The 27,434-nt window shown below is 40.2% G+C and overlaps 1 protein-coding gene across 2 annotated transcripts in view; it reads right to left on the bottom strand.

Annotated features, from left to right (window-relative positions):
* The window catches only part of cad (carbamoyl-phosphate synthetase 2, aspartate transcarbamylase, and dihydroorotase), a 161,594-nt gene that overhangs the window by 26,778 nt on the left and 107,382 nt on the right, over nucleotides 1–27,434 (bottom strand). For both annotated transcript variants that reach the window (XM_072557614.1, XM_072557624.1), the window contains exons 23-34: nucleotides 25,409–25,576; nucleotides 24,397–24,579; nucleotides 23,417–23,521; nucleotides 22,597–22,842; nucleotides 22,410–22,491; nucleotides 21,098–21,264; nucleotides 19,389–19,553; nucleotides 18,837–18,968; nucleotides 15,087–15,288; nucleotides 14,274–14,464; nucleotides 8,412–8,552; nucleotides 525–608 (exon numbers count right to left, since the gene is read on the bottom strand). In XM_072557614.1, the coding sequence (XP_072413715.1) occupies nucleotides 525–608; nucleotides 8,412–8,552; nucleotides 14,274–14,464; nucleotides 15,087–15,288; nucleotides 18,837–18,968; nucleotides 19,389–19,553; nucleotides 21,098–21,264; nucleotides 22,410–22,491; nucleotides 22,597–22,842; nucleotides 23,417–23,521; nucleotides 24,397–24,579; nucleotides 25,409–25,576 (1,866 nt within the window). The remainder of the gene's footprint in view (nucleotides 1–524; nucleotides 609–8,411; nucleotides 8,553–14,273; nucleotides 14,465–15,086; nucleotides 15,289–18,836; nucleotides 18,969–19,388; nucleotides 19,554–21,097; nucleotides 21,265–22,409; nucleotides 22,492–22,596; nucleotides 22,843–23,416; nucleotides 23,522–24,396; nucleotides 24,580–25,408; nucleotides 25,577–27,434) is intronic.

Raw genomic sequence — 27,434 nt, 5'->3', positions numbered from 1 at the left:
GATTTACTACAACTGTTCAAAAAAGAGGAGTGACTTCTTTATTGTTGCTAATATTACTTGACAAAAAGATAGGTGGGACATAATGCATATACTCATTGGTGTATTTTTGACTGCAGGGAAGGAGAGTAAGACAGGGGAACTTGAGGTCAAAAAAAAAGTGCAGATTCCTTCACTCCATTCCCACCTGTCCACTGCCCCCCGAAAGCTCGTAATCATCTGAAATCTTACAATTTTTTTGCCTTTCCCAAAAATTGCATGACTGGAAATCAGAGAGTGCACAATAAGCACTATTGTTTAACAGCATCAACAGATTCATGAACCTTAATGTATCTCACTACCTTTTCACCTATATATAGGAGTGTGCTTTTACAGCATAACATTATCAACAAAAAAGTGCAATATTAAGCCGATTATGCTCATGTTGATCAACAGCTGTCCACTGAGGTGCATCCATAAATGATATTGTAAAACAATTTTATATAAAAAAAGAATAAAAAATGATCTAATTGGTACTGAAGACTTACTTTTACTGTGGTTAATGCTGGCGGCAATGGGACACCCAAAGGCCATGCTCTCACATCTTGTCCATAACCAGGAGGAACCAATACCTGTAATCACATATTAGTATGTTTTTACACTATGAAATTTTGCTCCTGAAGTGAATAATAAAACGTAGTTACACCAAATTGGAAGGTAAAGTTTAAATGACTTAACATGTAGAATTAAGATCTTAACAGTAGGTATTAAAATACCACAGAAACGAAGACAAACTTTTTCTCCAGTATTTACTTTCGATTCTAAGGAAACAGGACATAATTCATTGACTTGTAGCCATAGAACATAACAGCACAGTATAGGCCCTTCGGCCCTCGATGTTTCATTTTACTGATCACACTTAGCCCTCACAAGGCCAATCATGCTCACCTTTCCTCATCTCCCTGTAGATAATTTTCAGTCATGTTATGATATACTTTGGAGCTGGTGGGACTTGAATTCATCAACCACCCCAGAGATAGGAACAATACCACTGTGCTATAAGAAGCCCTCTCCACCCAAAATGCTGAATTGAGTTGACCTAATGGCTTGTCTTCTCATTGCCATATCTAGCTGGAGACCATTTAAATCTCACAGTTCCTCTCCATTTTCAAAACCAAATCCTCTTTTCGCTCAATATCTGCCAACCACCCTCTCCATTCGTTTTATTGAAAACTATGTATGGAGAACAAAATTAAAAATCACACAATACCAGGCCTGGTGTTCTGATTTTTAATCACAACAGTCCAACACCGGCACCTCCAAAATATAGAAAATAAGCGTTTTTTTTTCCCCAATCAAAACGTTCCATGTAAATTTCCCAAACCTCACCCTCCTTCCCAATGCTAGAAATATTATGATTGCCCACTAGGCATAGCACCCTTATCCCAATTTTCTCTCTCAGATTGGCACTGGTGCTCTGATTTCAGCCTCTTACTCTCTGAAATCTCTGCACCAAATTCTTGTTCCTGGTTTTAATGCTTAGGCTACCACTATCCTTCAGAAATGCTAGATATTCCTCAAAGCCCCAACATTTAACACTGCTATGCTTGTGCCAAAATCCAATTTTTTTTTTGGTTAAAATTAATGGACTTGCCTGCTCTCAAAAGAATGGAATTCAGAATTCCGGTCTTCATCTAGATGTCACTGAATAGCCTACCTCTAACCCAAATTCACAAGCTGATGCCTCAGGCTTTTCCCTTTAGTCCTTTCATTTGGACCACCACCTCATTCTCTTCTTCCTTGTATCCATCATCAGTGGTGAAGGATTCAACTGATTTGGTCCCATTGCTCGGAACTTCCTCTATCTTTCTTACATGTCATATCTTTCATGCTATCTGTTAGTGAACCATCAATATCCCTCTCTTTCAGCAGATTTTTGGTTGTCGTTGTCATTTTTTTAAAAACTAGATGTTGTTTGGGTTGTTGCTATGAAGCACCAGGTATTTGGATTACATTAAAAGATAAAAGGGAACTATGGAGCTATGAGGGAGGAGCTGGCCAAAGTTCAATGGTGCAATACCTTAGCAGGGATGACAGTGGAGGAACAATGGCGGATATTTCTGTGAATAATGCAGAAGATGCAGGATCAGTTATTCTAAAAAGGAAGAAAGATCCTAGGAGGAGGCATGGGTGGCCGTGGCTGACGAGGGAAGTTAAGGAATATATAAAGTTAAAAGAGAAAAAGTATAACATAGCAAAGATAAGTGGGAAACGGAGGACTGGTAAGCTTTTAAAGAACAACAGAGGGTTACTAAGAAGGAAATATGCAGAGAAAAAAAATGAGGTACGAACGTAAACTGGCCAAAAATATAAAGGAGGATAGGAAAAGTTTTTTTTAGGTATGTGAAAGGCAAAAAAATGGTTAAGACTAAAATTGGGTCCTTGAAGACAGAAGCAGGGGAATATAGTACAGGGAGCAAAGAAATGGCAGAAGAATTGAATTGATACTTCAGATCGGTGTTCACTGGGGAAGACACAAGCAATCTCCCGGAGGTAACAGTGGCTGAAGGACCTGAACTTAAAGGAATTTATATTTGCCAGGAATTGGTGTTGGAGAGACTGTTAGGTCTGAAGGTTGATAAGTCCCCGGGGCCTGATGGTCTACATCCCAGGGTACTGAAGGGAGGTGGCTCGAGAAATCGTGGATGCATTGGTGATTATTTTTCAGAGTTCGATAGATTCGGGATCAGTTCCTGCAGATTGGAGGGTGGCTAATGTTGTACCACTTTTTAAGAAAGGTGGGAGAGAGAAAGCAGGAAATTATAGACCAGTTAGTCTGACCTCAGTGGTGGGAAAGATGCTGGAGTCTATTATAAAGGATGAAATTAGGACACATCTGGATAGGGGTAACAGGATAGGTCAGAGTCAGCATGGATTTATGAAGGGGAAATCATGCTTGACTAATCTTCTGGAATTTTCTGAGGATGTAACTCTGAAGATGGACGAGGGAGATCCAGTGGATGTAGTGTACCTGGACTTTCAGAAAGCTTTTGATAAAATCCCACATGGGAGGTTAGTGAGCAAAGTCAGGGCGCATGGTATTGGGGGCAAGGTACTAACTTGGATTGAAAGTTGGTTGGCTGATAGGAAACAAAGAGTAGTGATAAACGGCTCCATTTTGGAATGGCAGGCAGTGACCAGTGGAGTACTACAGGGATCAGTGCTGGGACTGCAGCTTTTTACAATACATGTTAATGATATAGAAGATGGTATTAGTAATAACATTAGCAAATTTGCTGATGATACTAAGCTGGGTGGCAGGGTGAAATGTGAAGAGGATGTTAGGAGATTACAGGGTGACCTGGACAGGTTAGGTGAGTGGTCAGATGCATGCCAGATGCAGTTTAATGTGGACAAATGTATGGTTATCCACTTTGGTGGCAAGAACAGGAAGGCAGATTACTACCTAAAAGGGGCAGTACAAAGAGATCTGGGTGTTCTTGTACACCAGTCAATGAAGGTAAGCATGCAGGTACAGCAGGTAGTGAAGAAGGCTAATAGCATGCTGGCCTTCATAACAAGAGGAATTGAGTATAGAAGCAAAGAGGTTCTTCTGAAGCTGTTCAGGGACCTGGTGAGACCACACCTGGAGTACTGTGTGCAGTTCTGGTCTTCAAATTTGAGGAAAGACATTCTGGCTATTGAGGGAGTGCAGCATTGGTTCACGAGGTCAATTCCTGGAATGGCGGGACTACCTTATCTGAAAGACTGTAGCGACTGGGCTTGTATACCCTTGAGTTTAGAAGACTGAGAGGGGATCTGATTGAGACATATAAGATTACAAAAGGATTGGACACTCTGGAGGCAGGAAACATGTTTCCGCTGATGGGCGAGTGCCAAACCAGAGGACACAGCTTTAAAATATGGGTTAGACCATTTAGGACAGAGATGAGGAGAAATGTCTTCACCCAGAGAGTGGTGGCTGTGTGGAATGCTCCGCCCTAGAGGGCAGTGGAGGCCGAGTCTCTGGATTCATTTAAGTAAGAGTTGGATAGAGCTGTCAAAGATAGTGGAGTCAAGGGTTATGGAGATAAGGCTGGAACAGGATACTGATTAAGGATGATCAGCCATGATCATATTGAATGGTAGTGCAGGCTCGAAGGGCAGAATGGCCTACTCCTGCACCTATTGTCTAAATCTAAACCATTGATTCTTATGAAATCTTATTGAAATTTAGCTAGAATTATCAGAAGAAGGTTTTTACGGTCAACACATTTTTATTTTATAAATTTTGGCTTTGGCCAGATTCTTCAACTTCTCAAGACCTGGATTGTTGTTTCAAATAGTAGTTCTCTGTTAGTGAAGTTTTGCACTGTTCATTTCCCATTTGTTATAGAAGGCAAAAGTCACTTTCCTTGAATTTTACTACATATTTTGATCTGTCACTGGTAGCCTCATTCCTTATTTTATAATAGAAACTCAAAGATCTCTGGTGGCTAATAAACAGTCACCAGTATTTTCGTACAATAATCTGAAGCAATTTTTTTTCAGAATGTTCACATTTTAGCTAAACACTTCACAAAGCCATTTGGGCTCCACCTCAAGACAACCAATAGGTGCAATATGCTGACTAGGAACAAATAAAAAGGTTCTTTGTGAAATAAATTAATAGGTTCATGTACTTCGTCATACATTGCAGAAACAAACCCTTTGATTTGACCAGTCCATGTCAATCATAATCTCAAATTAAAGTAGCCCCACCTGCCTATGCTTGGCCCATACCCCTTCAAAATATGTCTTATTCATGTACTTATTTAAATGCCTTTACTCTGCAACTTCATTCCACATACAAACCACAAAAAAAAGATCAACCCATGACTTTAAAAAAAAACTCTTATCTCAGCTCAAAACATGCTACCTACTCTTGAAATACCCCATCAGAGGGAAAAAATACCTGCCATTCATCTTCTTTATACCACTCACTATTTTATAAAGCTCAATACAAAGGTCACCACCATCCTAAGCTCCACTGAAAAAAGTCCCAGCCTCTCCTCCTAAAATTAAACCTTTCATTCATGGCAACATCCTGGTAAATGTCTTCTGAACCCTCTCCAGCTTAATAATACCCTTCCTACAACTGGACAACCAGAATTGGACACAGTACTCCAGAAGAGGCCTCACCAACGTCTCAATTCCTTTACTCAAAAGGTCTGAGCAATGAAAGCAAGGATGCTAAACCTCTTTTTAACCAACCTATCTAAATGTGATGCAAATTTCAACAAATTCTGTACGTGAAGCCTTAGGCCTCTGTTTTACAACACTAACCAAGGCCCTACTTTTAATTGTTTGTCTGTTGTATCAAAATGCAAGATCTCATGTTTATCCAAATTAAAGTCCATCTGCCACTCTTCAGCTCAATAATCCAATTGATCAAAATCTTTTTGTAATCTTAGATAAACTTCTTTACTGTCCACAAATCCACCAATTTTGTTGCCATTTGCAAACTTACAAAGCTTTCTATTTTCTCATCGAAATCATTTATATGAATGACGAACATGACTTGGAGGCGCTGCTGTTGGACAAAGGTAAAAATCACACAACACCAGGTTATAGTCCAACAAGTTTATTTGGAAACACTAGCTTTTAGACCGTTGCTCCTTCATCAGGTGGGTGCGGAGTATAAGATCTTATACTCCACAACCACCTAATGAAGAAGCAGTGCTCCGAAAGCTAGTACTTCCAAATAAACTTGCTGTACTATAACCTGGTGTTGAGAGATTTTTTTTTAAACTTCATAAATGACAAAAATGGACCCAGCACTGAATTGTGTGGAAAACTGCTGCTCACAGGCATCTCATCTGAAAAACCACTTTGTCAAAGTTTATAGCAGAAACTGATAATTATAATACATGGGACATTTAACTAAGTGCCCATTATTTCTACAGCTCATTTAATTCCATCTAATCCTGAGTAGGGCACTTGTGGTGCAATAGTGGTGTCCCTACCTCTGGACAAGTGGTTCAAGTCCCATCTGCTCCAGATATGTGCTGCAACATTTCTGAATGAGTTGACTAGAAAAAATCGAATTCTGAACTACAGACTTTTCAGGAATCAAAATTAGACTTTAAAATGTAGGAAATAGAAATATGCATGGAAAGGAATAGTTCACATCATGCACAGAAAGGATAGTTCACATCATAAAGGGAAAGGAAATTAAACAGCTGTCACATAGCTGTCTCTGAGCCTGGCAATTGGTTCAAAATGAGTAGGGACAAAACTCGAGCTGATTTTTAAAAAAGTCTGCGCCAAATTAAAAAGCAACACCATGCAACAAAAACCAAAAACTTGTGTTTATACAGTCCCTTTACCAAACATACTATGATGCTTCACAGGAACATTACATAGCAAAACTTAACACAAAGTTGCTTGAGGAGGAGAAAGTGAGGACTGCAGATACTGGAGATCAGAGTTGAGATTGTGGTGCTGGAAAAGCACAGCAGGTCAGGCAGCATCCAAGGAGCACGAGAATCGACGTTTCGGGCATAAGCAACTTCCTGATGAAGGGCTTAAGGCACTATTAGGAAAGATGACCAAGAACATAGTCAACAAGACTGCCTTGAAAGAACCTTGGGTAGTCAGGGTGTAGGGAGGATATTTCAGAGTTCAGTGCCTCGGAAGTTGAAGACACAGCCACTGATAAAGGAACAATTAAAAGGCATGAATGCTCAAATGGCCAGAATTAGACGAGTGCAGATATTTCAGAGGATTGTAGGACCGGAGAAGATCATATTTGGAAAGACAAAGGCCCTCGAAAGATCTGAAAACAAGACTGAGAACTGGGACCAAAAACAGAAATTGCTGGAGAAACTCAGAAGGAAGGGCAGAAAGCAAAGTTGGGATTGAGTCCAATAACTCAGAATTGGTAGCTAGGGTAAGACAATAAATACAAGGGTGATGGATGAATGGGATTTAGTGCAAGTTAGTATTTTGGGTGATTTCAAACAGGGATAGTATGTGAAAGTCCAGTCAGGGATGCACTGGAATAATCGAGCCTAGAGGTAGAAGTAATGAGAGTTTCAGCAGCGAAGCTGAGGCAAAGGCCAAGTCTGAAATATCCAATCTTCATGAGTGGATATATCACAAGTAAACCTTGATTCAATCTGACCTCCAGATAATGGAAAGGCTTATTTTCTTACAGTTGCCAGGCACAGGGATGGAGTCAGCTTGGAATCAAGTTTGGGGCAGAGAGACCAAAGTTTCGGTGTTCCAAAAGTTAACGAAAAACATTCTGCTTATCCAGTACAGCCTGTTGGATAAGCAGTTTTGACAACTTAGTAATAATCGAGTCGAGAGGGGTGCTAGATTAGTAGAGTTTGGTGCTACTAGCAGCCATGAAGGCAGCATTTTGGGATAATATCACCTATAGCAGCGTGTATAGGTAAGGGCAAATCTCCAAGGACGAACATTTGGGGGAACCTATAGTAACAATGTGGGTGTAGGAATGGGAAGATGGCTATAAAACACAGCAGACAGTTCAAGGACAAGGAGGGATAATTTACCTTTGAATGAGTCACAGAGGGTGCCAGTGGGAGCTAATATGAGCAATTTCTGTACTGTGGCAGGAATTCAACTGGTGGGATTCAAACATGATATCCCAGGAAAGATAGGATTGGATTTGGAAGGTGACAAATATATTCAAGGATCTGGGACAGAAAAGGGAATTTGAAGATGTGATACAGTTGGAAGGACAGAGGGTTAAAGGATTTTTTAAAAAAAGAATATGGTGGTTTTAGATAAAGGGACAGATGAAGAGAGAGAACAGTTAATAATATCACAGAAGGAATGAAGACTGGATGTTTGATCTTTTAGTGGAAATAGCTTTGTTTGGGCAGGGAATGGGTCTCATGGATGAAAGAAAAACTTGGTAAGGGCATGAGGGGAGGCAGAAGAAAGACCGAAGATAGATACAGATTCAGGGCTGAGGAGCTTGGTCCACTCAGCAAAAGGAACAAAGAGGGAAGATGCAGAAGCAGCTGATGGCCACAATGATTGAGCATCTAAAATTCATGAGATACTCTCAGTTACTGTTGCAAACATGAGGCAAGAGGACAGGGAGAAGTGCAAGAATGAAATACTTAAATTACCATAACCTCCAAAGGATCCCTCTTATAAAATCAGAGTTTAGTCAGAACTGAAAGTTTTCATGAATATAAAAACTTGTTCTTTGCCATAAAATATAGATTCAAATTTCCAAAGTACATATTTTTATAATCTGCCCTATAAAGAAAAGGCTGCACAGTTTCTGACAGCATGTTCACTGCATATCAAGATAAAGCTTAGCACAAAAACGAACCACAAGACAGCTATGTAATGACACAGCAAATATAAATTAAGAACTTAAGACTACTTTAGAAAATCTTTCACATTAACATTACCTGTCCATCAATGTAAGCCACTTCACCTCTCAATACAACACGTCTGACTTTTCCTTTCACTTTCATTCCTTCAAATGGTGTCCATTTGGACTTTGTGAATTCCATGTAGCTTGGAATGGTCCATTCTTGCTCCAAGTCAACCTGCAATGCAACCAGAGCATTAAAACTGTGTTCAGTCAAGCTGAGCCACCATGAATCCCGACAATTAAGTTTTAAACTTCTCATACTTCAATGTTCCCTTTCTGCAAACAATGACCAAAACCCTGATGTTTACTTAAGCAAGAACAGAATGCTGGAATAAGTCAGCAGATTTGGCGGAACGGTGGAGACCGTTTTGAATCGTTATGACTCTTCACTAGTTTTACTTAATGCTTTGAAAAGTCTGGCTTACTATTCCATCATGCGTAACGTGATGCTACTACTCGTCAGTTCTGTAGCTTTAACAATTAGTGTTCATTGTGCCTTCTCTCCCATTTAAATTAGTGACTAATACTTTCAATGATACAAACTTATTTAAAGCTTTCAGGCAGTGAATCAAGTACTGGCTGAGAGAACAAAAATGCTTTGGAGAACAGTGGGAACTAATTTATCAGAGATTCTAACTTATTAGCTTATCAATGTTTCAGCAATTTACAATGAAACATTAACTATGTAAGACAGATGGTCACCCTACAAGTGAGGATGTCTTTGCCAAACTGAAATGAAGGAGCAATTCATGCATTTGTACACCTGCTCTTAATACAATCGGTAACTGTGATAGCAGGTCTGCCACTCTTAGTTTCACAAATTAAAATAAACCTCCACACGGAGACAGTCAGACCTGTCCATTTCTTACACTACGCTCCCTGTAACACTTCTAAATTCTTATCACTGGTCAACTCTGGCCATTCATTAGTTGAAACTTTGAAACAAATTAAAAGAACACCATGTAGGTGCTGAATTTCGACAGGGCTTCCCCTGCGCGCCGCCCCCCCCCACCCCGCCCCTTTATCAATTAAAACAATTTATGGAAACACAAAGCAGAATGTCTTGGCTCTACTGACCAAGTTTTGTGGATGATTGGAAGATTTCCTGCAAAAATTTAAATATTTGTGCTATTGGCACTTTGCAGCCACTGGGTCTCAATATAGACAGAAACAGGACTGTTGCAGAGCAACATCCTGGTAATTTGTGTCTGCATCAGGATGGGATCAATCTGTGGGTGTTTCTACAATATGGAGGCTGCACTGGTTCAAAAACATGGTTCACCAACACTCTCACAAAGGCAAAGACTGATGTGCAATAAATGACACTTCCTGAGAAACCTCCAGAAATGATGGTTCAAACACTTGTTTTTACCACTTGAAGCCTGCCTTATCACCATGTTTTGCAAAAATTAAAAATATCAAATTTTCTTTTTTGCTCATCTGTTGGATGTGGGCCTTCATTTATTGCCTGTACCTTGTTGCCCTTGAGAATTTGGTGGTGAGCCAAATCTTGAACCACGATCTTGCCATCTGATGTGGGTTGACCTACAATGCCATTAGGGAAGAAATCCCAGGAGTTTGACTTAGTAGCCGTGAAGGAACAGAGATATATTTCCAAGTCAGAATGGTGAATGAGTTGGAAGGGAACTTGAGGATAGTGGCATTCCCATGTATCTGCTGCCCATGAGAAAGTCTATAGCCTTAAAACTGGTCTTTAAACATTTAGACTAAAATTAGAGAGGAGAAAGTGAGGACTGCAGATGCTGGAGATCAGAGCTGAAAATGTGTTGCTGAAAATTAGAGAACACATTTGCAGCACACTAGAAAATAGACAGGACAGACAGGCTCAGAAAAAGGGGGGAACCCAAGGGTAGCTCAGTGGTTAGCAATGCAGCCTCACAGCACCAGGGTCCCAGGTTCAATTCCAGCCTCTGATGATTTGCTGTGTGGAGTTGCACATTCTCAGTGTCTGCATGGGTTTCCTCCCACAGTCCAAAGATGTGCAGGTCAGGTGAACTGACTATGCTAAATTGCCCATAGTGTTAGGAATGGTTTGGCTGGGTTACGCTTTGGAGGGTCGGTGTGGACTGGTTGGGCCGAAGGGCCTGTTTCCACACTGTAGGGAATCTAAATCTGTACTCACCAAGCGATAACAGGATGCTCTAAAGCAATTTAAGAACATTTGCCTTAACATCAGTGAATCTATGTAAACAGGACTGCAAGTGATAACATTCATGGCCGTCCCCTTGTGAAATTAATGCAAGTGTTTGATTCTGACCCTGAAACAAAACTCGGTACTATCAAAAGCCTTGTAACTGATGGTCAGATCCTTTCAATTATAATGGATTATTATCCCTTCCAAGCTAGGCACACAGAGGGAAAAACATCTTTGCTGTTACAAATCCCTGACTTGAGTTCATAAAGAGACAAGCAACAGAGAAACCATTATAGCACTGGGGCTCCCAAAGCCAGTAGAAAATTAACTCTTAGTGCTTACCTGCTATGGATTTAACTTAATTGCATTTTTAAGACTTTATGATGATATTGAGTAGCCATTACCGGTTATTAAATACAAATTCTATAAAGAGGTAATATTGGTGAAGCTTTAACTTACTTGCTATTCTTGCAGACCACTCTACAGACCTTACAGACTGCCCCACTGTCAATTCTAACTAATCAGATCTTATGTCTTATTGGAATTTGAATCACAACCCTGAGAAGAAAGCATGTTTAATTTGAAGACAAATGAATCAGTTTAAATGCAACCTTACGGTAACATCTCAGCCTCAGGTACAGAATGATTCAGTGCTTAAAAAGCAGGAGTCTGCTCCTAGCTTAGAAATCACTCTAGGTCTAACACTGAAGAGATTCTGGCACGAATGTGTCAGGAAGCCGTTTTATGGTCAAAAGTTTGCCCTACTTGCTAAGAAACCATTTTGTAGAACAATTGTATCTGATATGTGAGCTGTGCAAGGTTACCTTATGAACTCTTCAATTAGCTCAGACTGGTACCTTTTAATGATAGGAGTTTATCTCGCTAGTAGGCGCCGAACTTGGCTGGGTATATTTTTCCCACCTGATGAATGGCTTAGGGCCTGTAGGAGTGATTAGTCAAGGTTACATAGACATGTCAATTAATTTTTCTTCCTTATAAATTATTGCCTTTAATTGTTATCTATCTAATTAAGAAAACACCATGTTTTTGTAAACTTTTGTATAAAGGAAACCACTTTGTTTCAGTAAGTCAGAGTGGCCTGCTAGGGCAGTTGAAGAGCTGGTACGCTACTCTCCTAGGTAACTAGAACCTAGCTAGTTTAGCTTAGCGATATCAGCGTTATGTTGTAACAATGATATTATTGGTAAATAAAGGGGGTAACTAAAGCTAAACAGTCTGTAAGAGGTTTTTTAGTCCAGATTCCCAAAAGAGTATGATCTCCAGAACAAACCGTGAGAGGCTTACAGGTCTGAGTCCACAACAGATTCCCTGGCCATTTCAATACTGACTTTAACACCCTAGGAATGACAGTGGAACGTACAGTTAAATGGAGAGCTTCAAGCCAGCGTCTATGGAAAACACAGACCACATAGTTAAGTTCAGAAGCAATCATCCCAACACTCATAAACAGAACTGCATCAAGGCATTATTTCAATGAGCTCCACCACAGTGCAGCACCCAAGAACTACAAAAATCAGAAGAATATCTATACATTTTCAAGAAAAACGAGTACCCAATAAACACAATCCGCCGATTCCTCAGAAACAAACCCAACACAACTCAACCAAAAACTACAGTTACATTACCTGGCGAAGACATATCAGAAATTACTTCCAGATTACTCCGACTCCTTGGCATCATGGTAGCCCACAAACCTACCAACACACTTAAACAGCGACTAATTAACCTAAAAGGATCCATTAGGTACCACCAGCAAAGCTAATGCCATTTACAAGATATCATGCAACTGTAAAAAGAAACCACATGGGACAAACTAGCAGGAAGCTTGCCACCAGGATACATGAACATCAACTGGTCACCAAACAGTACAACCCACTATCACTAGTTTCTATACATACAAAGAAGGACACCACTGAGTGGGACAACAACATATATCCTAGGACAGGCAAAGACACACGAGAATTCTTAGAGGCGTGACATTCTAACTCGAAGTCCATCAATAAACACATCCATTTAGATCTTACCTGCCTTCCATTGAAACAAAAACCGGAAATGACATCACCCACCTTAAGAAATCAAGACCTATAGATAGAGAGGCGAGACATACTACTAGTGCTTCACCGCTTCATCATCTCTGATGATGTTACTAGTATGGTGATGAAACGTCTGAAAACAAACCTTCAAGCTCAGAGGGCTAATTTATATACATAGATATCTAGGCATACAGGTCTACAACTCCCTTAAAGTGGAAACACAAGTGGATAAGTTGGGTATGAAGGTATATGACATGCTTGTCTTCATCAGTCTGAGCACAGAGAATAAAAATTGGCAAGTCATGTTGCAGCATGTTATATAGAACTTTAATCAGACTATATTTGGAATAAAGTGGACTGTTCTGGTTGTCATACTACCAGAAGGATGTGGAAGCCTAACAGCGGGTGCAGAAACAATTCATCAAGATGCGTTGCCTGATTTTGAAGGTATTAGCTACGAGGACAGATTAGACAAACTTATAGTTTGCTTTCACTTGTCAAAGGCTGAGGGGGCAACCTGACAGAAGTTTACAAAAGAGAGAGGCATGGATATAATGGATAGTCGGAATCTTTTTCCTATGATAGGAATGTCAATTACTAGAGGTCATAGATTTAAGGTAAAAGGGACAAGTTTACAGGAGATGAGAGACAAGCTTTCCCCCCCCCCCCCCCACCTGCCAAGAGGGTGGTAAATACCTGTGTAATGTGCTACCAGATGTGTGGAGGTGGATAGAATAACATGGGTTTATAGGCATAGTGACAGATATATGAATAGAGAAAGAATAGAAGGATATGGACCTGTGTAAAAGCAAAAGGTTTTGAGTTTAGAAAGGCATATAGCATCAGCACAATCTTAGTCACCCACTGGGCCTGTTCCTGTGCTGAACTGTCCTACGCACTATACTAATCAGTCCTGTACACATTGTTAAGGAGCCCCAATTGCAGTGTGCTCAGGTAACTACCAAACATCGAGATGTGGGCAGTAAAAACAACAGTAAGTTATCCAGTGATATAACTTGAACCTCAGATCTTTATTTTGGATGCAATTTTCTCTTCAGAAGTATTTGTAAGTATTCAGCAATGTAGGACAAGTGCCCTAACTTCTCAAAATGATAGCCAGAAGGCTGCTGGGTTAGTATATTATTCCTTATGATGGTAAATTCAGTGAAATAAAAAAACCGTACTGGTGCACAGATCTCCACCTTCCTGTTAGGAACCTGGTCACTGAAGGCTCATTAGTTTGCCAACCCTGCTTTTATCTTCCTTGATCTATACCTTCACCACCAACTTTTCAAGCATTCTCCAGAACTCAACTGTCTTCAATTATAGTGAAATTATTATAACTCCTACAGGATCATGTTATAACAAAACAATCACTTGCTTTCTATCAAAACAATTACAGGAGTGTGCGCTCGTGTGAATCACATCAGGGTAAAAGAGGGGATTTATTTACTGGATTAAAACTGTATTTTAGTGTGCAACGGTTGGCTATAATGTAAAAGCAAAAATAGTTAGTAGAGCTGACTTGTGAACAGGACAATATTTCTCCATAAACTGGAGATTATACCCCCTTATAAAAACAGTCATAAAGACAGATGTATCTTTAATTAACATGTCACATACATTTTAAAATGTTATTTTGCAATGCAAGTTCAAAGCCAGAGTTTCTCAAAAATTCAAGCCATACCTCCACATAGGTGTTTTCCTGAACTGGCAAGGAGAAAATTTTACGGGGATTTTCATATAATCGTTTAACGAGGTCATCGATGGTGAGTTTTCCTTCACTGACAGCTGTAAGTAGTAATGGCATCATGGTCTCTAAACCAGGGTAACCTGGTGGTGGTGAATTACTATTCTTTTCTTCAAGAGAATGTGGGGCTGAAGGAGTGAAGATGAACTATTAATAAATATTTTGATAAATCAATTATTCTGGCCAATATTTCTGTAGTCTAAATTAATAAGTAGTTTTAAAAACACATTAACAACCGACACACAAAATAATTGTCTTTCAGAGTTTAATAAAATACAAAATGATCACAGCACCACACTCACTTAATCAAAGTCATATATAAAAATAGTGCTAACAGAGCAACATAAAATAATTTTAACTTGTTGCTGAAATGGAGACAATTGTTAGTGAACATGATTTAGTATTTTAATAGGCAAATGTTTTAGTTACATTGTAGGTGCAAACAGCTTCATGCAAAACACTAATCTGGCAGCAAAAATACTTTTCATCTCATTTATTACATACTGCCATTTATGTGGTCACTTGCTTTAGCTTGAACCCACTCTGTACAGTCTCATCAACAAGAGTCTCCTTGAACTGGAAACTGCAAAGATTATAGCAAATAAAAAAGCGATATAGTTCATCATATCAAGATTGATAAAGGTTAAACTTTTACAGAAAAGAGGTCGTACTCTCAGACCTGGTTCGCTAAGTGACTTAAAGGTTAAAAATGATTTAAGAACATAAGAAGGTCCTTTCTCCATTACATACCATGATCAGTCGCAAAACAGTCGATAATGTCCAAATTTTCCCATAGAGCTTTCACATCATCTTTGGTACTGAGCATTGGCCTGACCTGACCTTTGCCATGACCGATACTTTCAAGATCATCCTCACTCAGGAACAGGTGGTGAGGAGCCACTTCACAGGTTACTTGTACACCTTTCTGTTTTGCAGCTCGAATAATTTGGATCTGTTGGACACAGCAAAAAAGATTCCCATAATTCTGCACACAATAAAAGCCTTGTGTTCCCAGGCATATTTAGAATTATCTGAAATATTACTTGTTCGTTTGAATAAAGAAGTTGAATGTTATTTAATAAAAGCCCATAGGAGTCCAGTTTGCATGAACTAGAGGAACCTCGATTATTTGAGTGACACAGGCAGGGAGAATTTTGTTTAGATAATTGAATATTCGGATAATTGAAAGCCAGATAATGGAACATTCATCTGTATACGTCATTCCCTCAGCAGGATAGCTAGCGATTAGTCTCAAACAAAAACAAATTGATGTAAAAAGCTCAGCAGATATGGCAGCGTCGAAGGAGAGAAATCAGTTACGTTTCAGGTCAAGTGACCCTTCCTCAGAACTGATGGTAGCTAGGAAAACATTGGTTTATATGCAGAAGCTGGGTGGTGGAGGGGGCAAAGAGAAAACTATAGTTGGGGGATGTAGCCCAAAAAAAAAAGTTGGAGTAGATAACAATCCAGCACGGAGTGTAAATAGCTATTAATGGAGATAGTTGGTGGCTAACAATGGACTGTTTGTAACAACAGTCTCTATGATAACAAGACCTGGTACAGGTAAGGACATGGGAGAGCTCAAGCCCTAAAATTCCTGAACTTGATATGGAATCTATAATATTGTATGGTCCCAAAGTGGAAAACTGGGTGTTATTCTTCCAGCTTGTGCTGACCTTTGCTGCAGCACTTCAGGAAGCCCAAGACAGAGATGTTGGCCAGGGAATAGGATGGTATGTGGAAGTGGCGAGCGTGTCTTTCTTGTGTACAGAACATAGATTTTCTGCGAAGAAGTCACCCAGTCAATGCTTCATTTCCCCAATGTAGAAAAAAGCCAAGTTATGAACAGGGAATGCAGTAGACTAGATTGTGTCAAGGGCAAGAAAAGCGCTGCTTCACCTGGAAGGGGTGTTTCAGCTCTCGGACACGGAGGAGGGAGGAAGTAAATGGACAGATATTACATGTTCTACGATTGCAGGGAAAGGTGCCGTGAGGCTGCAGGATGTGCTGGAGGGAATGGTCCCTGAAGAGTTTGATAGGGAGGGAAGAGGAAAGAGGTGGTGGCATATCGTTGGAAGTGGCAGAAATAGCAGTTAATAATCCTCTGGATGTGGATGCTGGTGGGATAATAGGTAAGAATAAAGAAGGACCCTATCGCTATTGCAGGAGAGAAGAGAGGGGCTTAGAGCCGAAGTATGGAAGCTGGGTCAGACCGGTCAAGGGTCCTGTCAACAACGAAGCTAGGGAGTCTTCGGTTGGGGAAGGTGGTGGACATTTTGAAGGCTCCAGTGTTGAAGTTAGCATCTTCAGAATTCATGCAGAAATGGAGGAACTGGGAGAAGGGAATGGAATCTTTACAGGAAGGAGGGTGTAACGACATACAGTCAAGGCGACTGTGGAGTCCCTTGGTTTGTAATGGATATTGTTGCCTGCCCATCCCCAGAAATACAAGCAGATGTTGAAAAGGGAAGGGAGGAGCCAGAGACAGACCAGGTGAAAGTGAAGGCAAATCTGAATGAGAGGGGAAAAGCATCATCGATATACCAGAGAAAAAGTTCTGGGTGGGGCCAGAATAGGACTGAAACAAGGAATATTCCACATACTCCACAAAGACACAGGCTTAACTGGAACACACTGCCACACTATGACCTGAAGAAAATAAAAGAGTTAAAGAGAGGTTGTTCAAAGTGAGAACGAGCTCAGCCAAGTGGTGGAAGAGGCTGGTGTTGTTTGAGGATGGTTCAAGCCTTTGTTCCAGGAAGAAGCAGACAGTCTTTAGACGATCCTAGTAAGGGATGTACATTTTAAAGGGATTGCACAACTATGGTAAACAGGAAGCAGCTGGAACCCGCAAAAGCGAGCATAAAGCATCAGCAAAATCACAAATCTAAGTGGGTTGGGTCTAGGACCAGGGCAGAAAAGAACAAGTCAAGGTAGGAAGAGATAAGTGGGGCAGGATTAGGCAGAAATAATGGGTCTGCCCAGGTAGTCCTGTTTGTAGATTTTGGGAAGGAGATAGTGTCCCAAACCTGTACAGCTCACTCTATCAGCTTGGAGGAAAAAGGGGTGGGGGGGTGGGGGGGGGGGGGGGGGGGGGGGGGGCGGGGGGGAGGGCGGGGGGGGAGGGTGGGTTGGAGAGGATAAGAGATCACCAGATGAAACAATGTTGGTGACCAGAGTTAACACAATGGCCTGGTGGGGTCATGGTTCCGTGGGACATAGGTGGTGGTATCGGAGAGCTGTAGAAGTCAGTCAAACAGACAACAGCAACACCCCTGTCAGCAGGCTTAATTATAAAGTCAGAATTAGATCCGAAAGCACTGAGTGCATTCAGGTCTCACCTTCCAGCCCAACAACTTCCGCATACGTTGCATCATCCTCCACCACTTCTGCCACCTGCAAACAGACCCCACCACTAGGGATACATTTCCCTCCCCATTCCTATCTGCATTCTGGAGAGACCATTCCCTCCCCAACTGCATTAGATCCAAGCCGTCCCCCCATGCCCGGCACCTTCCCTGGCCAACGCAAGAAGTGCAAAACCTGTGCGCACACCTCCCCCACATCCCTAAAGAATCTTTCCACATCCAACAGTCATATACCTTCCATGCATGTTATCTATTGTATCTGTTGCACCCGATGTGGTCTCCTCTACACTGGGGAGGCAGGATGGCAACTTGATGATCATTTCAGAGAACATCGCGGGGCACCCGCACAAACCAACCCTACCGCCTGAACAATTCAATTTCCCCTCCTACTCCACCATATCATGGGCCTCCTCCATCTCCAAACCCTTATGACCAGATGCCTGGAGGAAGAACACCTCATCTTCTGCCTTGGGACCCTGCAACCATACAGAATTAATGTGGATTTTCAGTTTCCTCATTTCCCCTCCCTTTACCTTACCCTAGTCTCAAGCCTCCAACTCGGCACCACCCCCTTGACCAGTCCTACCTGTCCATCTTCCTTCCTTCCCACCTATCTCTCCACCCTCCCCTCCAACCTATCACTTCCACTGCACCTTCATCGACCGTTCACATTCTCAGCTACCCTCCCCCCAGCCACCCCCCTCCCTCCCATTTATGTCTCAGCTCCCCCAGCCCTCAGGCATCATTCCTGCTTATGCCCAAAATGTCGATTCTCCTGCTCCTCAGATGCTGCCTGACCTTCTGTGCTTTTCTAGCATTACACTCTTGACTGTTGTATTCATAGTACTCATTAGATCCTTTGCATCGAAGAATGTTTTGTAAAGTTTTAAACAGAAAGAAACATTGCATTTATATAAGCCCCTTTCACAATAATGATTTTTTAAGCTACTGAAGTAATTTTGGAATCAATCTTGCTATGTAGAGAATTCTGACCGAAGTTATGTGTGAACACAAACCAGCAGAAGAACCAGATATTTACCCTGACCCGTTTACATCTAAATAGGTGTAATTGAATATATTGATTGGAGTGAATTGCTCAGTGATACATTGTCAAAGTAATATGTTTTCTTACCTCCTCCTTCCTAGCTACGTGGCAAATGTGAACAGGTCGTTGGTACAACTGAGCAACCATTAAAATGGCTGCTACAGTCTGTCTCTCAGCATGCACCACTATAGGCAAATGCTTTGGCCACTTCTCAAAATGCTGAAAGTAAGAAGTAGTGTATTTAAACTTCATTAACAGTAAAAATGTACAAAGTAACACCTTCTAGTCTCAAAACATTATAAATTGTCAGTTAATTCTCTCTTTTAGGACAAGTTAAGATTTCTTTCAGGGCAAGGAAGTAGGAACTAAAAAAAAGTAAGAAAGGTCACCACAATCCTACTCAATCATAGGGCAAGTTATTAGGAGACAATGGAGAGACAACAGGTGGTAGTCTAACTGAAGGGTATCAATTTATTTCATAAGCAGTTTAATACATGGCTCAGAAAACCAGAAGTTTAATTTGAAAGTGTGATCTTCAGTATTCCATACTATGAAGCTACTTTTCAATGACATAAAAGAAGTTATTTATTAAGACCAGAATCTGATCCTTACAAACATCAAAAATAAAATCCACTATACCTCTATCCATAAGGATACGTTATCCATTTTGAGTGTTGAATAAGTATCATTTAGATACATCTTCAAGCCAGCAGCAGAATTGCTAATCAAAGGTAAAACATCAGCATTGTCTGAAGATGCTCCCAGAAACAATGCAAAGTCACAACGAGCACCAGCAGTGGCCAACTGAGCAGAGAGGGGAGAAAAACATTGTGACAGAACATCAGTTTGTTATAATAAAAACAGCAACTTTGATGGAATCATACAGCACAAAGTGACCCTTCAATCCAACTCATCCAAGCCAACCAAGCTTCGCCAAAAATAAACTAGTCCCATTTGTCGGTGTTTGGTCCGCACACCTCCAAACTTTTCTATTTCAGTTGCTGTCTGAATGTCTTTTAAAATCTTGTAATTGTGTTCGCCTCTGCCATTCTTCTGGCAGTTCATTACACAGATGAACAATCCTGTATGAAGACGTTGCCCCACAGATTGCTTTCAAATCTTTCTTCTACCATAAAATTATACCATCTAGTTTTAAACTCCCCAAGCTTAGGAAAAACAGCATGGCAACTCCCCATATTTGTGTACCTCATGTTATTGTAAACTTCCATAAGGTTTCCCCTCAACCTCTTACAATTCTGTAAAAAAAGGTCCCATCTTATTCAGCCTCTCCTTATAGTTTAGGCCCTCCATTCCCAGCAACATCCTTTTGTTTTGCACCCTCTCTAATTTAATAATATCCTTACTATAACAGAGCAAGCAGAACTGTACATCGTACTGAAAATGCCCTCACCAACATCCTACACAACTTCAACATGACATCCCAGCTCCCACACTCAGTGGTCTGACCAAAGGCAGCAAGAATGCCAAATGCCTTCTTTAACCTAGTTTGTTCAAAGTTGTGACACAAGTAAACAATGTACCTGACCTCTATACTTCTGTTCTGCAACACTTCCTATGGCCCTACTGTTAACCACATAAAATCTTCCCGTTAGTCTTACCAAAATAGAACACCTCGCACTTATCCAAATTAAATTTCATCTGTTACGCCTTGGCCTATTGGCCCAAATGATCAAGAGCCCTTTGTAATCTTAGAAAGTCTTCTTCACTGTCCACTATTCCACCAATTTTGGTATCATCCACAAACTTACTAACTGTGCCTTTTAGATTTTCATCCAAACCGTTTAGATAAATGACAAACAAGTGGGCCCACCAATGATTCTGGCAGCACACCGCTGGTCACAAGCTTCCAGTCCAAAAAAACAACTCTCGATTACCACCCTCTATCTCCTATCAAGCCAACTGTGTCCAATTGGCAAGCTCTCCCTAAATTCCATGTGACTGAACTTTACTAACCAGTCTACCATTTAGAACCTTGTCAAAGACCTTACTAAAGTTTATGTATACAGCTACCACACTGCTTACATCTATCTTCTGTGACAAAAAGAATAATACTCATTTAATTTTAAAAATGTTAAAGTGAAATGTTTGATCACAAAATCAGAACTATTTATTTCACTTCAGTTCCTCCAAATGGTTTACTTGCTCTTTTAGTATTAGAATCAAACTGCCCAGTTAATTGTGCAATTTGCCCATACCAAACACAAATTAGTTTGGCAAATAGCTTGATGATGATGCATTTTAAACATCTGGTAATGCTTGCCTGAAAGTCTGGCTAGATTTCAAAATCACTTCGTCTGAACTTCTCATTTATAACAAATTAAAATTACCTTTTGTACAAGGGCAAAGGTAGCATGGTCTGTGATTGCTGGATTTGTGTTTGGCATAGCACACACCATGGTAATTCCTCCTGCCAAAGCTGCTGCAGTTCCAGAAGCAAAATCTTCCTTATGGGTTCCACCAGGCTCACGAAGATGTACATGGACATCAATTAAACCTGAAGATGAAAAATGTACAGGCGCTACATGTTTTACTCTTCATGGTTAAATACAGGGAAGGAATAGGGTGTAGGTTTGCTCGCTGAGCTGTGGGTTTGATATTCAGATGTTTCATTACCTGGTTAGGTAACATCATCAGTGGCGACCTCCAAGTGAAGCGAAGCTGTTGACTCCTGCTTTCTATTTATATCTTTCTCCTGGATGGGGTTCCTGGGGTTTATGGTGATGTCATTTCCTGAGGGGTTGATAGATGGCATCTAGATCTGTGTGTTTGTTTATGGCGTTGTGTTTGGAGTGCCAGGCCTCTAGGAATTCTCTGGCAGGTCTTTGCAGATTCCTCAAGAACAAACCACGACAAGCAGACCAAACACAGCCAGAAACCCTAACCACCTTACCATACATCAAAGAAGTTTCAGAAATGACAGCCAGACTACTAAGACCCCTCGGAATCCTAGTAGCACACAACCCACCAACACTTTCAAACAAAAACTAACAAACTTAAAAGACCCAGTACAACCCATGGACAAAACCAACGTCATCTATAAAATTCCATGCAAGGACTGCCACAAACATTACGTAGGACAAACAGGAAGAAAGTTAGCCACCAGGATACACGAACACCAACTAGCCACAAAAAAACACGACCCTCTCTCCCTCGTAGCCCTACACACGGTTGAAAAAAAACCACCATTTCAACTGGGACAACACATCTATCCTGGGACAGGCCAAGCTAAGACATGCCAGAGAATTCCTACAGGCCTTGCACTCCAACCACAACGCCATAAACAAACACATAGATCTAGATGCCATCTATCAACCCCTCAGAAAACGAACAGGAAATGACATCACCACAAACCCCAGGAACCCCATCCAGGACAAACATATAAATAGAAAGCAGGAGACAACAGCTTCGCTTCAATTGGAGGTCGCCACTGATGATGTTACCTAGCTAGGTAATGAAATGTCTGGATATCAAAACCTACAGCTCAGCGAGCAAACCTACACGCTAAACCACAAACTGAGCTACAAACCTTCACAAACCTTGCACAGGGAAGGAATATTTTCACATGTGCCATATGGATGGATCATTTAGAACTCAAATACTGACAAAAAGTACAAAGAACATGAGTACTGATGTCATTACCTGGTAAGCGAATCAATTTGTGAGAAGTCATGGAATCAATATGAGTCTTCACTGGAGGGGTATTGCCTATCAGCCGTAAAGCCTAGAGAAGAAAAGATAAGTTATCAGACTAAACAGATTTATCAGCGAAACTGAAATTCATATGAAAACAGCACTACTTCAAGATGACAAATTTCAGGAAACGTGCCTCAACGAACAGTTTAGTGCACTTGATATCAATAATTAATGGAACAGAGTAGTCTACAGCCAATCGTCTGGTTCGATAACCCTTGGTAACAAATGAAGAAAGGCGTCGTCCTCCAGAATTCCTCATGGAGAGGTTTATAACCAAGTCAAAATGGTTTTCTTCTAGATAGTCCACAATGCTTCTATGTCTCTCTTTCAAAGGGCCATCATTGTCAGAATCTTCAAATGGCCACTCTACTGCCTTGATCTGCAAAAGAAGGAAACAGAAGCTAAAACTGAAAAATCATTGAGAATTCAGCCAGTAATTTGCTTAGATTGCAGCAAAAATGTTTCTTTAGATTAAGCAAAAGAAGCTTTGCAACTGACCGTGTCACATCTGGATTGGTTATTTTTGTTTTAAATGACAGTAGGTGATAAGAGAAAAAAAGATCTAATACTGAGTGAGATGCTCCGAATTTATGCATAAACATATTTTTATGCAACTCCACATAAACAAAACTCTATCGTGCTATTTGTTTCAATTTAATTTAGTTTAAAATAATGTTATAAATTAGCTTGGAACAAAGGCACATTTTACATCAGGGAAACCAGCTCTTGCCAGCTTCAAAGAGAACTCTATTAAGTATAACTGATCTACTACGTTAACTTGTCCATCAGTTTTGTAACATTTTCAACTGACCCTACATCATATTTTTACATCAAACCATTAAGCTTTAATTTTTTTTTCTTGATGTTACCATGATGCTTTCTTAATTATAGCCTATCCAGTATTTATCCCAATGGTTCAATCAAAATTTCAGACAGAAATACAATGTCCTTACCTCAATCCCGTGCTCAGTGTAAAAATCTGCTGTACCCAAACTTGCATAGAGATTATAACCAAGCTGTTCCAAAGATTGTACTGTGGACAACAGCTCACTTTTGTTCTGAAATTGGAAGAAAGTATTGTAATATTAAATTCAGAGCTTATTTATGGACAAGGAATTGTAATAATGTTGAGAACGATAGCCATCCAGAATATTCAATTTCAATATTCAAAATAGGTACAAAAAAGTTTAAATTTTAAAAATGTAAAACACAGATCAGAAAAAAGGATTATTGCTATCTGAAGCTATTCTTCAAATGAATTTAGTTTACACAACAGTCTCAATATGTTGCTTCATAATCAATGTTTCTTTTGAAGTACTTTTGAAATGTTGTAGTAGGGTACCACTAATGAAAGACCACAAACAAATGAGCAGGTAATTTGCTAGGGTGGTGACAGCTAACAATTAAGATTACCAAGGACGTTAGGAAAATACGATGGCTTGGAGAGATGGAGCATACAGAAACTCACTTTGACACTCTGCCTAAAGAGCAGGGCACCAAACAATGTAGCTCTCCCTCAGCTCTGCAATGAAGTATAAACCCATACTATGCATTCAAGTCCTGACAGTAGAGCCAAAACCTATGAACTTCTAACATAGGAAATGGAGTGCTACCAATCAGCAAAATGTTGCCATCTATTCTTAAAGAATAGAATTACTTTTATTTCTGTAACACTGGTATTTTCATCATAACAATGCAAGGACTCCAATTTACAAAAATTAAATGATCCAGGAATACAGGAATTTTCTGGGACCTCCTACCACTTCCTCTTCACAGAATGAGTTATTTTCCCTCATTCAAAAAAAAGCATTCTTACAGCTTTTCAAAACAAGACAAACACTACACTGACACAACTTAACTATTGCAGAAACAACATATACTATTTCTATATTTGAAAAAGATTTTTTGTAAGCTGATCAGTATATTGTATTACCTTGTAGCTGCCAATTGAAAGCAGTATGTTCTTTTTAGGTATTTTAAAGCCAGTACTCAACATGGCTTTGAGGTAGGCCTCATAACGATTTTCTCCAAAGCAGGCCACCTCTCCAGTACTTGTCATCTCTACTCCCAGGACCACGTCTGCCCCAGCGAGGCGAGAAAATGAAAACTGAGGCACCTAATGAAGTTATACACAGTGAATGAGCAGACTTCACAGTTTATTGAAATGATTTTCCACACTTTAAAGAACACATCATGAGTTTACAGAAAGTTACCTTAACAGACAAAATTTCTTAATATATTTATCAAAACAAAATATCCACTTTAAATAAAAATTGAAACTACTGGAAATACTGAGCTAGTCAGGCATCAGTGGAGATTTAAATCTTTCGAGTTAATAGTGTTTCAAATTTAATATGGACTTGAAACATTAACTGCATTCACTCTGCACTACTTCCAGGTCTGCGAAGCATTTCCTATTTTTATTGGATTTCATCATATTTCCAAAATAGAGTATTTTGCTTCTGTTCAGTTACATATCTACTTTACTCTTTGAAATTTATAAAAAATTTTCTTTATGGCATTAATTGCACCATGACTGACCCATGAATAAATGGATTTATGAATTCAAATTTGACTAATTTGCAATGTACATTTATAATTCAAGCAAAAGATCTTAAAAAGTTAAACTTCAACGTTTCAAAGCACAGCAGAAATGTCCTGGACTAATTCAATGAAGGTACAGTCCACAAAACTTTCTAATCAGCTTTAAAACTTCCCTACTAGTAATGTCTACTTCCAAATTTTTATTTTAAGAAAGGAAATGCAAGATGAAAAGCAACTGACACAAACATTGATTAAAACATAATTGAACTGCAGAGGAACAAACACAGTAAATGCCTGAGAAACTCAGCAGCTAAGGCAGCATCTGTAGGGACAGAAACAAAGTTAATGTTCAAGTGTGGTACATGTATTTATATAGGCAATTATATTTAAGATCACTTCACCTTTACACCTACAACTCCTGTACCAGTCATTAGCCCCACGGGTTCAACTTCTTCACCCATAATTACTTGCGTAGCTAGGGCTATCATGTCAACGCCAAGTGTTTTAGATACAAATGGGAAAGAACGTGAAACTCTCACATTGCATTCTATCACCTTGAGTTGGTCGTCCTATAGAGAGGAAAAACAGTTAAAATTGTCATTTCAGTGCTCTGATCTCACCAACAATTTCTTGACATATTTCAAATGCAAGAAAGATTTTAAACAGAATAGTCATAGAGATGTACAGCATAGAAACAGAACCTTCGATCCAACCAGTCCATACCGACCAGATATCCCAACCCAATCTAGTCCCACCTAGCTCATATCCATCCAAACCCTTCCTATCCATATACCCATCCAAATTCCTCTTAAATGTTGCAATTGTACCAGCCTCCACCACTTCCTCTGGCAGCTCATTCCATACAAGTACCACCCTCTGTGTGATAAAGTTGCCCCCATAGGTCTCTTTTATATCTTTCCTCTCTCACCCTAAACCTATGCCCTAAAGTTCTGGACTCCCCAACCCCAGGGAAAAGACTTTGCCTATTTATCCTATCCATGCCCCTCATAATTTTGTAAACCTCTATAAAGTCACCCCTCAGCCTCCAATGCTCCAAGGAAAACACCCCAGCCTGTTCAGCCTCTCCCTATAGCTCAAATCCTCCAACCCTGGCAACATCCTTGTAAATCTTTTCTGAACCCTTTCAGGTTTCACAACATTGTTCCGATAGGAAGACGACCAGAACTGCACACAGTATTCCAACAGTGGCCGAACCAATGTCCTGTACAGCCGCAACATGACCTCCCAACTCCTGTACTCAATATTCTGACCAATAAAAGGAAAGCATACCAAACACCTTATTCACTATCCTATCCACCTGCGACTCCACTTTCAAGGAGCTATGACCCTGCACTTCAAGGTCCCTTTGTTCAGCAACACTCCCTAGGACCTTGCCAATAAGTGCATAAGTCCTGCTAAAGGATTTGCTTTCCCAAAATGCAGCACCTCGCATTTATCTGAATTAAACTCCATCTGCCACTTCTCAGTCCATTGGTCCATCTGGTCAAGATTCTGTTGTAATCTGAGGTAACCCTTTTCACTGTCCACTACACCTCCAATTTTGGTGTCATCTGCAAACTTACTAACTGCACGTCTTATGCTTGAATCCAAATTATTTATGTAAATGACAAAAAGTAGAGGGCCTAGCACCGATCCTTCTAGCACTTCACTGGTCACAGACCTCTAGTCTGAAAAGCAATTCTCCACCACCACCCTCTGTCTTCTACCTTTGAGCCAGTTCTGTATCCAAATTGCTAGTCGTCCCTGTATTCCATGAGATCGAACCTTGCTAACCAGTCTGCCATGGGGAACCTTATCGAACGCCTTACGGAAATCCATATAGATCACATCTACTGCTCTGCCCTCATCAGTCCTCTGTTACTTTTTCCAAAAACTCAATCAAGTTTGTGAGACATGATTCCCCACACACAAAGCCATGTTGGCTATCACTAATCAGTCCTTGCCTTTCCAAGTAAATGTGTTGTGCTATGCTGCCAAATCAGTTGCATCAGAGCTGACAAACATTAGTTGTAGTATTTTAGTGGTCACTTTGCGAGTGTTGTCCTTAATTTCACTCCTCAAAGACATGAAATATCCAAACCCTAAAAGGCTGTGCAGGAGGAACACAAGACTGATTCCCTTGTGTTGCAGGACCAATCTAGGGTAGAGAAACACAAATGGGGCAAGTTCTGACCATTGGTGAATGTTAAATATAGACAAAAGAATGAGTTATACATCTCACATGATGTTTAATTTGGTGAGAACAGAAAGGAAAAAAAATCAGGCAAGGTATATTACAGACATTAATTTAGATTGCTTATTTAATATTCACCTATGGTTACATTCATGCCAGATTCTAAGAGTGCACATACGTGTGAACACCTTATAAAGAAATCAAGTAGAATTGAAGCAAGTTCAATCTAAAGC

This window comes from Chiloscyllium punctatum, chromosome 3 (genome assembly GCF_047496795.1).
Source record: "Chiloscyllium punctatum isolate Juve2018m chromosome 3, sChiPun1.3, whole genome shotgun sequence".
Lineage (NCBI taxonomy): Eukaryota > Metazoa > Chordata > Chondrichthyes > Orectolobiformes > Hemiscylliidae > Chiloscyllium > Chiloscyllium punctatum.
The sequence above is the reverse complement of the archived record's forward strand: the minus strand, read 5'-3'. Positions and strand labels throughout refer to the sequence as shown.